The sequence below is a fragment of the Podarcis filfolensis genome (genome assembly GCF_964270895.1).
Source record: "Podarcis filfolensis genome assembly, chromosome: 10".
Classification (NCBI taxonomy): domain Eukaryota; kingdom Metazoa; phylum Chordata; class Lepidosauria; order Squamata; family Lacertidae; genus Podarcis; species Podarcis filfolensis.
The window spans coordinates 35197786-35212967 of NC_139612.1; the positions used below are offsets into that span (position 1 = coordinate 35197786).

Here is a 15182-nt window from a genome sequence, read left to right on the forward strand (position 1 = left end):
ATGTTATTGGGTGACCCATCAGCAACAGCCAGCACGACCAATTGTCAGGGACGATGGAAATCGGAAAGCCACAGGTTTCCTAATGGTGCCTTAAAAACAGGATATGTGACTTTACCTTGGGATCTTTCTAGACTACAGCCAGGCTATAGCCTTCTATTTACAGCCCTTGGATCTAGGGGAATTATAGTACCTGATAGTAGCAGCCTGTTCCTACCTCAATGTGGCTCTGTCTAAAATTCCCTTAAACCCATCAACAGTAGAATAGGGAGAATGTTGCTGTTCCTCTCCCCAGTTCAGAGGCATGTGTTGTTCACACACGTTTTCCCTGACATTGTAGATGAGGCGTGTTGTACAACCTACCTTTGTCCAGGAATCACTTGGTGTGTGAATTGTCCTGAGAGTTAAACGATGGAGTTCAGCAAGCAGCAGCAGCAGAAATTGGTGAGGGTGGGGTGGAAGGAGAGGGGAGAGAACACAAAGCTAGAGCAAAATAGACTAAAAAATAGAGACCCTCTGGTTTTTTATCAGGAGGAGGGATTCACAAATGTGGTGGTGGGAGAACAGAGAAATAGGGAAGAAATTGCATGCTTTTTCATGGTTAAATATAGCAGATCTGAGTTAATGAAAATGCAAAAGTGGTCCTTGGAAAGTTTTGGGTTGTGCACTCAGGGGCCTCTAAAGTTAACTTGAAAAATTAAAAAGATATTCAATAGAATGGATTGCTGTCATGGGATTACATTTGTAATAATGGAAAACACACATTAGTTTCTCAATCTCACAATTATCATTTAGTCCCGGGTCTAACTCTTTTTGTGAGTGGGGTTGCTGGCTGGCAGGGATAAAGAAAGCCCACCTTGGCTTAATCATGGATACCTGCTTAAATGTAACTGGGTCAAAAAATGAGGGACCCCACAGGATACTTTGATTCCTGCAAGACTGGCTCTCTTCAATTTTAAAAAAAACAATTCTGTTTCCAGATAAACAAAAAAAGCACGCACACACCTTACTAAGTGTTCAATAAATCTCTCAACACAAAACAATAATTATCTGTAACTAAAAGAGAGTACAGTAAGTGTGCATGTATATTCCTTTATTGCTAAGTGATGGTTCAGTGACTTTTTTAAAAAACAACCCTTAATAAATTTTATAACTCCGGGCTTCATCTAAAGATCATTTTTAGCAACAGCTATTGCAGAGTACTAGTAACAAACAACATCAAAAACTAGAACAGAATATAAGCAACAGACCAATTGACAACTGTTTCAATTGAAGTAAGAAAGCCTTGCATTGCACTACATATGTTGCTATGTGGTGTGGTGGTACATCAGCTGCACATTTAATTATGGTGAGCAACTACTGCAAACACAACTGGTTTGCATATGATATGTATACAACAATAAAGGTGGCTGGGATTAACAGATGTGGACATTTTTAAGAGAAGTTTGGTAGTCATTTGTGTAATTCAGCAATGTACTTACTCAGTTTCTCTTTGATTCTGCAAGCTTTACTATGCATAACATGCTTCTGCTGGTAAGTCCTACCCTTCTCACTATCACAGCCATGGAAACATTAGTAACATCTCAGGCACAAGGCCAGCAGTTTTGACATTAGAAAAGGGTCCTGGAGGGAATTGAGAATGGGCACGTATTCCATTACTTCATCTCTTTGTGTGTACTCTTTCACAAACATTGAATCCTGATCTCATTGAAGGGATTCTGGAAATCTTCAGCCTTGCAGCTAACAGGAAGTGGAATACTGTACTATATGGCTAGAGCCAAACTAGGTCATGCTACAGATTGAGAGTGAAGTGTTGCTATCTGCTGGATGATAACACATTAGGTTTAGATGCCAAAAGTGAATGAACCTTACCCATCTCTGTCCCCTGATCAATCCCTCCAAAAGTTATAAAAATGAGAAGTTCTATAAGAATACAGAGAATCTGATACCACAGACTAAAAAATGCACCCCATCTGCCTCCATGGAAAACATCAAAGTTACATGATCATATAATTTTTTCCTGTTAACTGGAATGAGTTAGACCAGTTTCCCAAACTTGGGTCTCCTGCTGTTTGGGGACTACAATTCCCATCATCCCTAACCATTGGTCCTGCTAGCTAGGGATGATGGGATTTGTAGTCCAAAAACAGCTTGAGACTCAAATTTGGGAAACCCTGAGTTAGACCTTGCTTCAGAAACAAATAGTTGTGTGTGTGTTTCAGTTTGACGGTAACAGATTCTATACTCTTTCCCTGATACTTACTGCAGCATGCTTTTGTCTCACTGTGATATCAAGCATGCTATAGGCATCTTGAAGCAGTTACAGTAAAATCATCTGAGGCTTCATATATGGATGCTTATCTAATGAAACTGTCAATGAGTCACAGCACACCAGGTAGTCCAAAATTAAAGCAGACAAGACAACACTGCTTGCCTGCAATTCCTCTCCATCTTGCATGTCATATTTTTTGGAGCAGAAGTAAAGGTGGAGAGGAGAGGAAGTCAGGTATATTGTTCTTTTTGCGAACCAACGATCTGTTGGAGAAATTAACAATTTTGCTTCAAGAACTTGACCACCATGATTTTTGAAACAAAGGACGATCCCTTAAGGATATGGCTGGAAACCCTAGACATCTTGAGGCTCCTTTCTACAGCATATGTGCACTCAGGGCTTGGTCCTCCAGTCCAGATTGAAGAGTGAGAACGTATAAGCTGTTGAATAACACCACCCATTTATGCAGATCTACACAGGACATTTTCATGGCTTGTTTTAATGGTTTGTGCTTTGAGCAACACTGTGTTAACTGAAGTCAACATGCCAACAATTGCTAAATTCACAGGGCAACCCTGTATGTGCCTACTCAGAAGTAAGTGCAATGCGACTTACTCCCAGGTAAATGGGATTACAGTTGCAGCCTCAACAACCATCCCAGAGAACCAAATGCAACCCCATTCTTCCATGCAAATGTTATTTTACATTAAATATATGCATGTAATTAAGTTTACATGCCTCGTAACACCAGAGCCACCATGACATGCCTCATTACACCAGAGCCAGCATGGTGTAGTGGTTAAGAGCGGTAGACTTGTAATCTGGTGAACCGGGTTCGATTCCCCGCTCCTCCACATGCAGCTGCTGGGTGACCTTGGGCTAGTCGCCATTTCATTGTCAATTTCATAGTCCCGCAAGGGACAATGACAATAAAGATATCGTATATCGTCACACTTCTCTGAAGTCTCTCAGCCTCACTCACCTCACAGAGTGTTTGTTGTGGGGGAGGAAGGGAAAAAGAGAATGTTAGCCACTTTGAGACTCCTTCGGGTAGTGATAAAGCAGGATATCAAATCCAAACTCTTCTTCAAACTCTTCTTCGTTTTCTAACAGTTTCCTCAAACTTTTGTAAGTGAGGCATAGGGCTTTTGTTTTGGATTAAAGTTCAAGGCATGGTTCACTCTTGCACTCACAAATGTGTATTTCATCACATCTCAAACGGAAAGGCGCTGTTAGGGTAGCCTAACAGAGATTGCCTGAAGAGTCATGCCCACTTTTTTGTTTGTTTACCCCATCCATCACAGTTCAGGGATAGGACATTGTTTATTGGTAACAGTGGTTTCTGAGACATTCCCCACACTGAGAAGCACAGTCTATATCACAAAATCCTGATGCATTCCTACTACCCCCAACTTGGGACAATGTTATTTCCCAAATACAGGCACAGAGGAGAATTACCTGCTATAAGGAGTGTAGAGTAGCGGTTAGAATAGTCAAAGCATCCAATATGTAGCTTAATATTTCAAGATGCTCCCTTTGCCTCTCTCAATGGCACAACATTTGAGAACCACTGCACTACTAACATGCCATGAAAACTTCTTCCCAAAGCCTTTGGCATATTATTGCAAACTGACATTATAGAGGCTGCAGCACCACAGGAACACCAGTTCCACCAGTAGCATATACTGCTAAGCAGTACTTGCAATGCCTTTCTTCATATAGGGCACAGAGCTCCACTTCACTTCACATCAGAAAAGGCTTTGGGTTTGGGAGGGGCTTTACTCTGGACTATTCTCAAGGCCAGATTGTTCTCAGGACTAACAGCATTTATATTTAAACTAAAAGGGAATGGTGCACTCCCAAGATAAGATCTGGCACCAGTGGTTTATAAGTGATATTTCATTGTTCGTAACATAAAATATTGATGCAGACAACGGATGTTAGTGTGTAACAGAACATGCAACATACTTTATTTTAACAAATATTAGTGTTATTCCAGATGTTTTTCTATAATACTTTTAGAGGGCCCAAAAATCATGAACTTCCCTTTTGTACTATATTAACAAATTTTATCACAGCTTCAAAAACCATTATGAATCACAGATAATCCTGATAATCCATTTAATACCAATGCTCATAAAACTTACAAAATGATCCACTATCCTTTATTAAATTTTGCATGATAGAAATAATTGATGTAAACCATAGCATACCACTCTCATAGAGGTGAGATTCAGCCGTAACAGTTTCAATCCAATAAACCATGGCTTATTGGACTGAGAACAAACGTTGTCCTGCACTCTCCCGCATTTCGTTCCCTCATGTACTGTGATGCAATGCTTGGGGGAGGGGAGATGTCTTAAACCAGTTTCCCACTGAATCTCTGACTGCAAACCAGGATATGGAATGAAGACTCATTGTTCTCAGTTCAATACTATGGTTTAATGGACCATGATCATTGTATCTGAACCAGGCCATAGCGTTGGTTAACTGGAAAGAGTGGATTTCCCCTTGTATAAAAGAATAATTTTTCCTGTGGACACGCAAGCATTGTGATTAACCTATAATACATGACACAGACATTTTCCTAAAGACTACTAGTGTTGATAACGATTGGTGATTGATGATTTATAAAACATTTTTTTCTGTCACAAAGCAGCTATACAGGGGGTGGGAGATACTATATACCATTGTCAGTATTTCAGATATAGTACAAAATAAAATCACAAAATACAGGATTCTTTGTAGAATAAGTAACACAGCTGTAAAATGTTTCACATCAGTACTGTAGTAAGGCACCCACACTTTACAAGTAGCAAAATATATATTTTGAATCTGTGTAAACAAAGTTTACTCCAATTACTTCCACTCATTTAGAGTGGAAAAGACAAAAAAGTGATGTTTGTATAGACCAAAATTCAATCTTGGCAATCAAATGCTCTTAAAAGCTGGATAATACACATTCAAAATAAAGACATACAGAACAATCAAGAACATGACATTTGAGATGTCTGTGTTTGAATTAATTAACTTGGGAAATGCAAGGGAGTGAGTGTAGAAGTACTCACAAAATCTGAATCTATTTCATTGAAGAAGAGTATTATGCAAAACATTCATTCTACTCCCCTCAATAATAATAAATAGAAAGACAGTTGTTCTGACACATTGCAGCAAAGACATATTGTAGCCTTGATCTTGAAACATTCAATCAGTAGTTTTCATATTTCATTCCTTGTTGAGTCTTTCAACTTCTACCTTGTCAGCTGTCCAACAACTTTTAAGAGTGTCTTATTTTCCTGCTTTAATTGCTCGTTTTCATCTTCTATATCATCTAGGTCCTTTGAGAAGGAAACATAGCAAGGTGTACAGTTATTAATTCATCAAGCCATTTTCTTAATGGACTGGATTATAGCACATTACTATATAAGAGCAAAATGGCAGACAACAAAAGCTGATTGCTAAACACAAACAAAGCAAGTTTAAGATATATGGGCATTAACAGCTTTTAAATTTACATTGAGTAAAGTAAATATCCCATTACCACATAAATGTATTATATACACTGGAAAAAATTGAGCTCTCTTAACTCTGAAAAAAGAATGCCTTAATGGATGGTTGTGCTTGAAATGTGTGACCAATGTTACTTACTGAACTGCTCTTTCGTAATGGAAAAATCTGCACATATTAAAAATGGTTAGCATGCTGCTTCTGTTACTTTTATGCCTGAAATCACGACAAATTTCAAAGCCAAACCAGATGGGACCTCAGTCATTTAATGCCAGTGTCTGTTCCAAATTGGGACTCCCGCTGCAGTCCGAATCAGGACCCCCATACCTGCTGTTCACCTTCAGACTATAACCTGACGCAGACACACCAGAGGCCCAAACTGATGCAGGTTTCTAGTAGAGAAAGGGTCAACGCCCTCCTACATCTTGCCCTAGTTAACCCCCCATGTCTGCACAATTGCAAAGCATCTATTTCCCTCCTCACGATGTCCACTTATGCCCAGTATTTTTCTCATTAAAGACTGGGTTTATTACAGATCAAGTAATGTTTGATTAAGGAGTACTTTCTGTGACATGCAATGTCCTAGATTCCCTGCACATGACCAAACACCATGGGTGAGATCCAATGTACTATTAGTGCAAGAAGTTTGAAAGCTGACATGAAGGCTTTCAATTTAAGGCTTTATTTATTGTTTATGACTTTTGTAATTATGTAAATCTTGTTATGCTGTAAGCCGCCTTGAGCATTGTTTTTTTAACTGTGGAAAGGCGGCATACAAATAAAAAATGATGAATGATGATGATGATGCACAACATCTTTTTTGAGTTTGAGGCACAATTTGAATTTGGCTAAGAGCAAGATTCCTGCTAAGTGGAATGGCACTCTTAATGGTTATCACACCATGGGTGAGAAACGACGAGATTACCACCAGCAGCACTGTGGAATGGTGCATACTCTCTCTTTGAGGTTTTTGCATCTGGGGTAACTGGACACCAGCAGCAAATAGTTATGCGTACAATGCTGTTGTGGTACTGAGTCCATACTTCTAGACATGGGAATTTTTTTTCTGTGCCAGAATAGTTATAACTATATTTTAACTACTTTACATTATTACCAGTAGTCCAAACATTCTTTCCAAATTAGCTGCTGGGCCCAAGGATGGAAACTTAAAAAGGCTTCTCGAGCATTTTGCCAAGTGCCATATATATGAAACGATGGGAAAACAGATAAAGGGTAAAATTGGGAATCGTTGTGCAAGCCAGGAAGGGTGGGGGATCCTTCAGGCACTGGAGAGGAGATGAAATAAAAGCCTAGAAAAGCTTGTGTTCTTTGCCAGCAATACAAAGGAGATTTCTGCATTAAGTGACATCTGTTCCAACTGTTACTTATGCACTACTGTACCTAATTTTCCAGGAAACACCTTGTCTGAAACCTGCCCCAGGTAAATCCTTGCCCCTATGTTTGCATTTTAGGAATGGCCTGCTAAAATTGTGTTAATGAGAGTTGCTAGAATAGTCATAGTTCAGGGTTCTGCCCCCTCCCAAAGGTGATCTTCTGCCATCTGGCAAAGACATATTTATTTATACAGGTTTTTAGGTTATACACTGACAAATAAATATGCTGTAATTGGTTTTAACTGGTTGTTTTTAATTGATGTTTTTCCTATCTAAGTTTTACCCTGTATTTTATTGGTTTATTGTATTCTGGCAGCTTTGAATTTTTTTTTAATGTTTTTAACTCTTGAATTGCTCTCTTTTCAATGTTTGTAGTCCATGGCTTCTTTAAGAGGAAGGGCAGAAGAAAAATCTAATAAGTAATAAGAACAAATATGTAAAAACGTAATCTGAGTGAGTCTGGGAAGGTGGTCGAATCTTGCCTCTAATGCACATGCACATAACCACACATAAACATCAAGGTGTCATGGTGTATGAAGGCTACCATTCCACATGCTGGTGAAGATTGTGCCACACTCATAGCCTAATTGAAGTGTTCTTCTCTCTATGCAATTATCATGCCACATGGTGGCCCTGCCCATACTGTTGTATCCTCTACCCACTCCCAAGCTGTGGGCATGTCTCCAGGGAAGAAGTTTGCCAAATGCATGCTCACTGTACATCTGGATTCCAGCTCAGAACAGGTGGTGCGCATTCAACAGGCTTCACCTTTGCAGACATGCCCCAAAATGTGGTGGTGAATTGGCAGGTGCCCCATAGGCAAGGACAGGAGACACAGCCCTCTCCCCCCCCCCCCCCGGTGATGTTAATTGTTTGTGTGTGTGTATTATTTTTACCCCACCCATCTGGCTGGGTTCTTTAAAGAACAAATTTAAAACAAGCACCACAACAAGGCTGTTGAAGAGTGAATGGGCACATCAGATAAAATAGTGGGTTTGGTATGAGAGGGATATGGGTGGTGCTGTGGGTTAAACCACTGTGCCACTTGAGGTTGCCAATCGAAAGGTTGGCAGTTCAAATCCCCACAATGGGGTGAGCTCCTGTTATTCGGTCCCAGCTCCTGCCAACCTAGCAGTTCGAAAGCATGCAGTGCAAGTAGATAAATAGGTATCACTCCGGAGGGAAGGTAAACGGCATTTCTGTGCGCTGCTCTGGTTTCGCCAGAAGCGGCTTAGTCATGCTGGCCACATGACCCAGAAAAACTTTCTGCGGAAGCGAACAAACGCCAGCTCCCTCAGCCTGTAGAGTGAGATGAGCACCGCAACCCCAGAGTTGTTCACAACTGGACTTAATTGTCAGGGGTCCCTTTACCTTGGTATGAGAATATGGTTGTTATAAGCATGTTCCTGTTTTCTCCTGTAAATTGTTGGAACATATGGAACTCTGGGCATTCAGCTGGAGAGTTCTTAGAAGTGTTCACATCATTTTTGTAAACTGCTTTGAAGCTTCTTCTTTTTTACACTCAAGTGGAGTATAAAATTTAATAAATAAAATAAAATAACTCTACCCACCACAGCTGATGAGGCAAGCTCCTTTTGAGCTTTTAAAAAGCTGCATGCCCCATCAACTGTAGCAGTACTCTAAAAAACATCAGCTGTGCACATTTCTCCCTCCCATCCATACAATGGGCATCTGGATAACTTCCAGTATCTCAAGAGAGGAAAAGGTGGGGAGAAGTGAGATTTAAAGGTTAGTGGCCCATAAGAAATGAGCAAAAGCTAATTGAAAGCAAGTAAAGAATGACGTGAAATCACATTTCAAAAACAAAGCAGTCATGTCGGGACAGCACTTTGAGGTCAGCAGCTAACTTCATCTGGGGTCGGGAACATGTGGCCTTCCAGATGTTGTTAGGCTCCAATTCCCATCAGCCCCAGCCAAAATACCCAGTGGTCAAGGATGAGGAGGGATGACGTCCAACTACAATTGGAGGGCCACATGTTTCTCATTCCTGGGTTAAAGCATCCACTATGGTTAAAAAAAAAAAATCCATTTCAGAAGTCATATGTATTAGGAAGAAAAGGAAAGCAACTAGCTTTTCATTACAATAGACTTAGGTTTGCTTTTGTCTTGGCTAATTTGTATCAAGAGAACTAGAGCTGGGCTTTTAAGCCATCTTGTCAAATCCTGATGCAGGAAATCCATAATCAAACACATAATATCCAGACAGGTGGCCCAGATACAGCGCACAAGAAGCTCACGTAAGGACATAATAGTGTGTATGTGTATATAAAATACTTTCTTTCTCACACACATACATACGCTTACTTTGTGGAATGTTTATGCAGCAGAAATAACATTCCAAAAATGACTTAAAGAATGAGCTACTTGGACATGGTCCAACCACAACAACTGTCTGCAACTTAAATACTCAAGGCAAGTCAAAAGGAAGGAGTCAGTCATATATGGGATTTATTTCCTATTTAATTAAGATTCCTTTTCAAAATTGCATACCTAATTTAAGAATTAAATGTTTATTGTTCAAGGGAACAAGAGCACCATACACATTCCAGAGTCAAATGACAAAGTGTCCGTCAACTAGTGCTATGGTTCTCAACCAATTAGGATGGGGTAGCTTATCTTTTTGGCCCAAGGGCTACACTGAGGGTTGGTCACTCCTGCAAGGGCTGCCTGCCGGTGTGCATGTGTATATGTCTTGCATGTGAACACATACACTTGAAAATCCATGGAGCCAACACACACACACACACACACACACACACACACACACACACTGCTGCCCCCTTACCATCTCTTTCTACCCCAGAGCTGCCCTGGGGAATAAAAAGATAGTGTTGTTCAGCTCAGTGCTGGCTTCCTTTGGCTCAAACTGGAGATTGCACATATTGGTGCTTTTTTTTGGAGAGGGGCAACTTTCTTAAGAAAAGGAACTTTGGTTTCTGTTGAGAATGTTCTTGACAGATTGCCTCTTTTTACAATATAGTAAGCCTGCAACTTACACACTTTTAAGTTGTGTGCATTAAGCTTTATGCACTTGGCTAAATAAACAAACAAGCAAAATTTAAAAAGGGATGGAAGAGGGGCAGATGTCAGGAAGAAAGACTTTGGCAATGCCCACCCACCACTGAACTCAATGTGTTTTGACACTGTGCAATTTTGCTTTAGGTGCAATCCGCAGAAAGTACCCCCTGGTAAATTGCAAGATTACTGTACATCAGCAAGAAGCCCTTCACCTGAAACCAGCAGGAAGGTCACCTGAATGCAGAAGCATAAACCATCAATAGGAACAAGCAGTTTGGGGATGAAAAGATGCCAGGTAACTCAAAGAGACTCACTGGGAACTGCCTGGTTGACAAAAATGAGAGCCACATAATGTGGGACACAAAATACACCACCTGAGCTCAGGAGGAAGGACAGGATAAAAATGTAAAAATAAACCAATAACCAGAAAGTGGTATTACTTACAGGAGGAAGTCCCAGAATAGAAGATGTGTGCACTGTCCCCAAAATTCTGGGGAATTTCTCATACAGTGGTACCTTGGTTTCAGAACAGCTTAGTTTAGGAACAACTTGGATTAAGAATGCTGCAAACCCAGAAGTAGATGTTTTGGTTTGTGCACTTTGCCTTGGAAGCAGAACATGTTCTGCTTCCTATTGTGTTCCATTTGTAAATTGAGTCCCCTACTGCTATGGGAAAGCACGCCTTGGTTTAAGAATGCTTTGGTTTAAGAATGGACTTCCGGAATGGATTAAGTTCATAAACCAAGGTACGACTGTATTCCACAGCAAACAAGCACTTACCCTGTTTAATAAATCAATTTCCTCCTTCAGTTTCCCAATTAACTCCTCTTTGTCTTGTGTTATCCTCACAAGCCTGATGTTTTCTTGTCTCTCCTTTGCTAGCTCCTTCAAAAAATAAAATAGATAATATTTATTTTAAGAACAATGCAAAGAATAGACATACAAGGTAAATGTAATCAAGTTTAAGATTCAATGGAATTTAGGAGTTCAGCTCTAGACCCAAAATATGCTGCATGTAATGACACACCATATAGACATATCACAGGCTTTTCTTCTATTATCCAGAGTGGGCTGATTTAAATCAAGATGATGAAAATAATTAATTTCAATCAAGTTTCTAACTTTCCATTTCATTACCTCCTGCAAAAGCATGCAATTGGTTGCCATAAGCATTAATGCACAACTGTTTGTAGCCTCATAAGGCCTTTATATTATATATGGAATATAATTAATAACTGCTGGTCACATCTTTTGCACTATGCAATTTACATTTGTTTACAGGAGAAATTGTGAAATAAAGGATTTCTCTTTTATTTGGCTCTTTCTGTGGATACTAATTGAGATAACATATTTTTAAAAATTCAACAATGTATAGCATGCTTTTCAAACAAAAGATGTACACAAATTAATTAGAATTCAATTTTCAAAAATGGTTAAAAAGACAGACATTAAATTACATTTTAAACAGTACAAAATATGAATGAGCCCAAGGGGGGGTTAACAATACCCAGTACATGGCCAAATCATAATGGCTTCCAGCTCTCCCCATATGAATCAACATGGACCCTACTGTTGCAAGCTCCTATGACCATCAACTGAGGCCCTTCTTCATGTGCCCTCTTCACAAGAGGTCCAGAGGGTGGCAACACAAGAACGGGCCTTTTCTGTGGTGGTTTCCCACCTGTGGCTGTTACCTCTATAACCAGGTCTCTGGCCTTTAACTATCTGTGGCCGTTTAGGAGTGGGTGAGATGTTTTCAATGTCCCCACCCCCACCCTGGTATTAATGTATCTATGTGGGAGGGTGGGATAGTTTGCTTGCTAGCCTTGACCAAGATAAAAAGCAACTAACAAATTTAATAAATAACAAAAACAACAAAAATAATGTGCCTATGCAATTTCATTAAGAGTCTATATAGTCATAATTTGCACAACAATAAATACATGTCTCGTGTCATATTTATGCCTCTTCTAAAAAATATAATAATCCCCCCTCCGATTCATTGTTTTAAGTAGAAAATTATGCAGTGTGTGTGTGTGTGTTTGAGACAAAGGATCGTAGTCAATATTCTGAAATTTTACAAATCCAATTTCATTTTTTGAAAAAAGGGTCATTTGATTGTTATCCATTTTGTTTTCAAAAATACTTTATTGGGAAAGAATATACATATTCTTTAAAATCTGAGACAAATAGTTCACTAAGCTCAACAATACTGGTGTCAGATGCACTAAGTATCATGTGAACTGGCCAGTTTTATTCATACATAATATATGCCTTTATAATAATCAGGTTTGATTCTTGCAATGTATGATACATAAAGGTGTCTGGAAAGACTGTTTAGAAAATCCAACTGGCCCAGATTCAAAGTGCTGATTTTGAAGGAAATTATCTGCTTCAATATGAACCTACACAATTGTTAAGATCTTAGTTGGACGTCAATATCTAGGTGTTTCTACTTTCTGAAGTAGCTTCTATTCGGTGGCAACCGCAGCAAGGTATTTGCAGTGTTGGTGACTTGCTTTACAGAACTCCCTGCCCACACCCAGTGACTGATTACACATTTACCTTTTCGAGGTCTTCAACCTTCTTTTCCAAAGAATTATTTGGTAAAATGTTTCCAGAAGAATTTGCATCCCTGCTATATCTGTTAAATCCTGTTCTGTCTGCTGTTCGTGAATATCTACTAGAAACATCATCTGGTGTGTTTGTTGTGCTGTGAAAAAAACAACAACTTGTAAACATATTTGGTCCATGACCACAATAATGTTTCTTCAGTAGTGTTTAATATTGACAACAAATTATAAAACATTAATTTTTATTTCTCTAGTGAGCTTGTTATTGCTGTGAACCACATATAAAACTGCACATGTATCAGAAATCATGCCTTACAGCTTTAATCCTATACGTGAACTACTCAGAAATACAACTGAATTTCATGGGGCTACTTCTCTGGTATGTTTGAACAAAACTGCAGTCTTGCTCTGCTTATTTGTTAAGGCTATCCTTCTTTGCCAGTGAAGTAATTCACAGAAGCTAACTGCAAGAGAAGTTCCTGGCAGAGTGCACACAAACAATCTCATGAGGAATGAAAAACGGTAATACTCTTTCTGAAACAGTTGCAAGTATAGATAATGAAGAGATTCCAAATAAAAAAGCAGAAATGTAGAAGATGCCTTAGTAAGTAAGACTGTTTGTCCATCAAGTTCGGAACTGTCTGCTCTGACTTTAAGCAACTTTCCAGGGTCTCAGGCAGAGGCTTTCTCACCCATTACCTGCCACTGGATTCTTTTTAACTAGAATATCAGAAATTGAACCTTCCACATGGAAAACATGTCCTATTATGCTGAACTTTGGTCCCTCTTATCAAGTTCTGAGGGTTCTCCTGCCCTTCCCAAATGGATTTGGGGAGGGCATGTGGGGTGAATCCCATTGTGCTAGGGGGACTTGTTTTTAGCACAGTTTAGTTAAATCCAGCCATAAAAATAAACCTTATAAGATTATAATATTGTTTCACTCATTCTTTTGTCTAACATTTATCAATAAAATAGTCCTGTATAAAATAGAACTGTATAATGGGAGATCAACTTTCTCAGAGTTTACTCCTACTACCAGAGTTTACTCCTACTTACTCTTAGTTATGCCACTGTGCCAAAATCCCATAAACTCCACATAACTTAGGCTTCTCTTGCTCACTAAAATGATTAGAAATGTCATTCTGTTTTTGCAGACATTTTCTACCATACTTTGAAACTTGCCTACCCAAGATTCACCTCTCATGACATTCACCAGACACAGGCTACTTGCAAGTCTCTCCAAATGGCAGCTACACTGTATGGCAAGACCCTAATGTGCAACAGCCCACTGAGCAGATGCATGCTCATGACATGGTTCATAATCACTAATTGCATTTTAAATTGAACATAAGAGCAACAAATTACAGAGCAATTTTTTTGGTACTACATGAGTGTACAATTTGTTCCTATCTCTTCCCTCTTTTACTGTTGCCAAGTCTTAGCTTATTAGCCAAAAATGGAAGTGGGTGAAGCACAGAAAACTGTGTTTCTGCCAGTACCTATCATTCCATTGAGTTTGTGTAGACTGACACAAAGCACCTTTCAGACCAATGACCTAGCAGCTCTCATTAACGTCACTGTGCAGAAGCCACTCTCTCTCTCTCTCTCTCTCTCTCTCTCATTCAAACTCACACATGCGCAGACAAACTTAGGGGTTGGACAGAACAAATGTTTCTCTGCATTTAGCTATAAATACAAACATTTTTACAAAGTATGGCTGACCTACAAAGGAGGACCCACCTTATTCCTGTGTTCCTTTGCTTTTAATTGATTTTAATCTCTGAACATTAAATTGTTTTAACCATGCCCAGGACCTACTGGTGAAGGGCAGGTAATAAAAGAAAGAAAAAGAAGACAGATTTTTTAATATAAAAAGTAGGCCTATTTTATACTCTCAAACGGATCATTGGAAAAGGAATAATCACATAAGTAATGCAATACTATATTATTTAATCAATTGGTGCAAAACTGATTTGGGAAATGAGCTTATTGGATCAGTAATTTTGAAAGTTTTTTTTTGGGGGGGGGGAGTATAAAAGCCATGAAATATATTTAATTTATGCTGCATTTGTAGTACACCTTGGTCTCTTAAAGCTCAAGTAGAAAATGTTGTTCTCTAAGATACGTTCTCTCCTATCTTGTTCAGCTATGATTTCTTCCATCCTTGGCCATTAACTAAACTGGCTACGGGTGATAGAAGCTGTAGTTGAACAACATCTGAGGACATATGCTGGAAGATTGCTGCCCTAAGATGATGTTTCCCTTACTCCTGATAGCTGGAGCGTATTAATATTTTCTGAAGCACTGGATCCATGATTTCTACTATTTGACTGTTACTGAAATTGGATGGTCCATTTTTACTCAGACTTCTTAGAAAAAGTGTGTGTGTGTGTGTGAGAG

The 15182-nt window shown here is 39.2% G+C and overlaps 1 protein-coding gene and 1 long non-coding RNA gene across 3 annotated transcripts in view; one reads left to right on the plus strand and one right to left on the minus strand.

The window, feature by feature from the left end:
• Positions 1–4209: 4209 nt before the first annotated feature.
• Positions 4210–15182, minus strand: part of PAWR (pro-apoptotic WT1 regulator) — a gene marked incomplete at its 5' end in the record, with an annotated part of 56900 nt that continues 45927 nt past the window's right edge. The window contains 3 exons of the mRNA XM_083573369.1: positions 4210–5607; positions 10990–11094; positions 12775–12922. Coding sequence (XP_083429495.1) covers positions 5521–5607; positions 10990–11094; positions 12775–12922 — 340 coding nt within the window. The 3' untranslated portion in view covers positions 4210–5520. The remainder of the gene's footprint in view (positions 5608–10989; positions 11095–12774; positions 12923–15182) is intronic.
• LOC310743253 overlaps positions 6585–15182 on the plus strand; it is a 32998-nt gene continuing 24400 nt past the window's right edge. For both annotated transcript variants that reach the window (XR_014538902.1, XR_014538903.1), the window contains exon 1: positions 6585–10504. This is a non-coding gene — a long non-coding RNA (uncharacterized lncRNA). The remainder of the gene's footprint in view (positions 10505–15182) is intronic.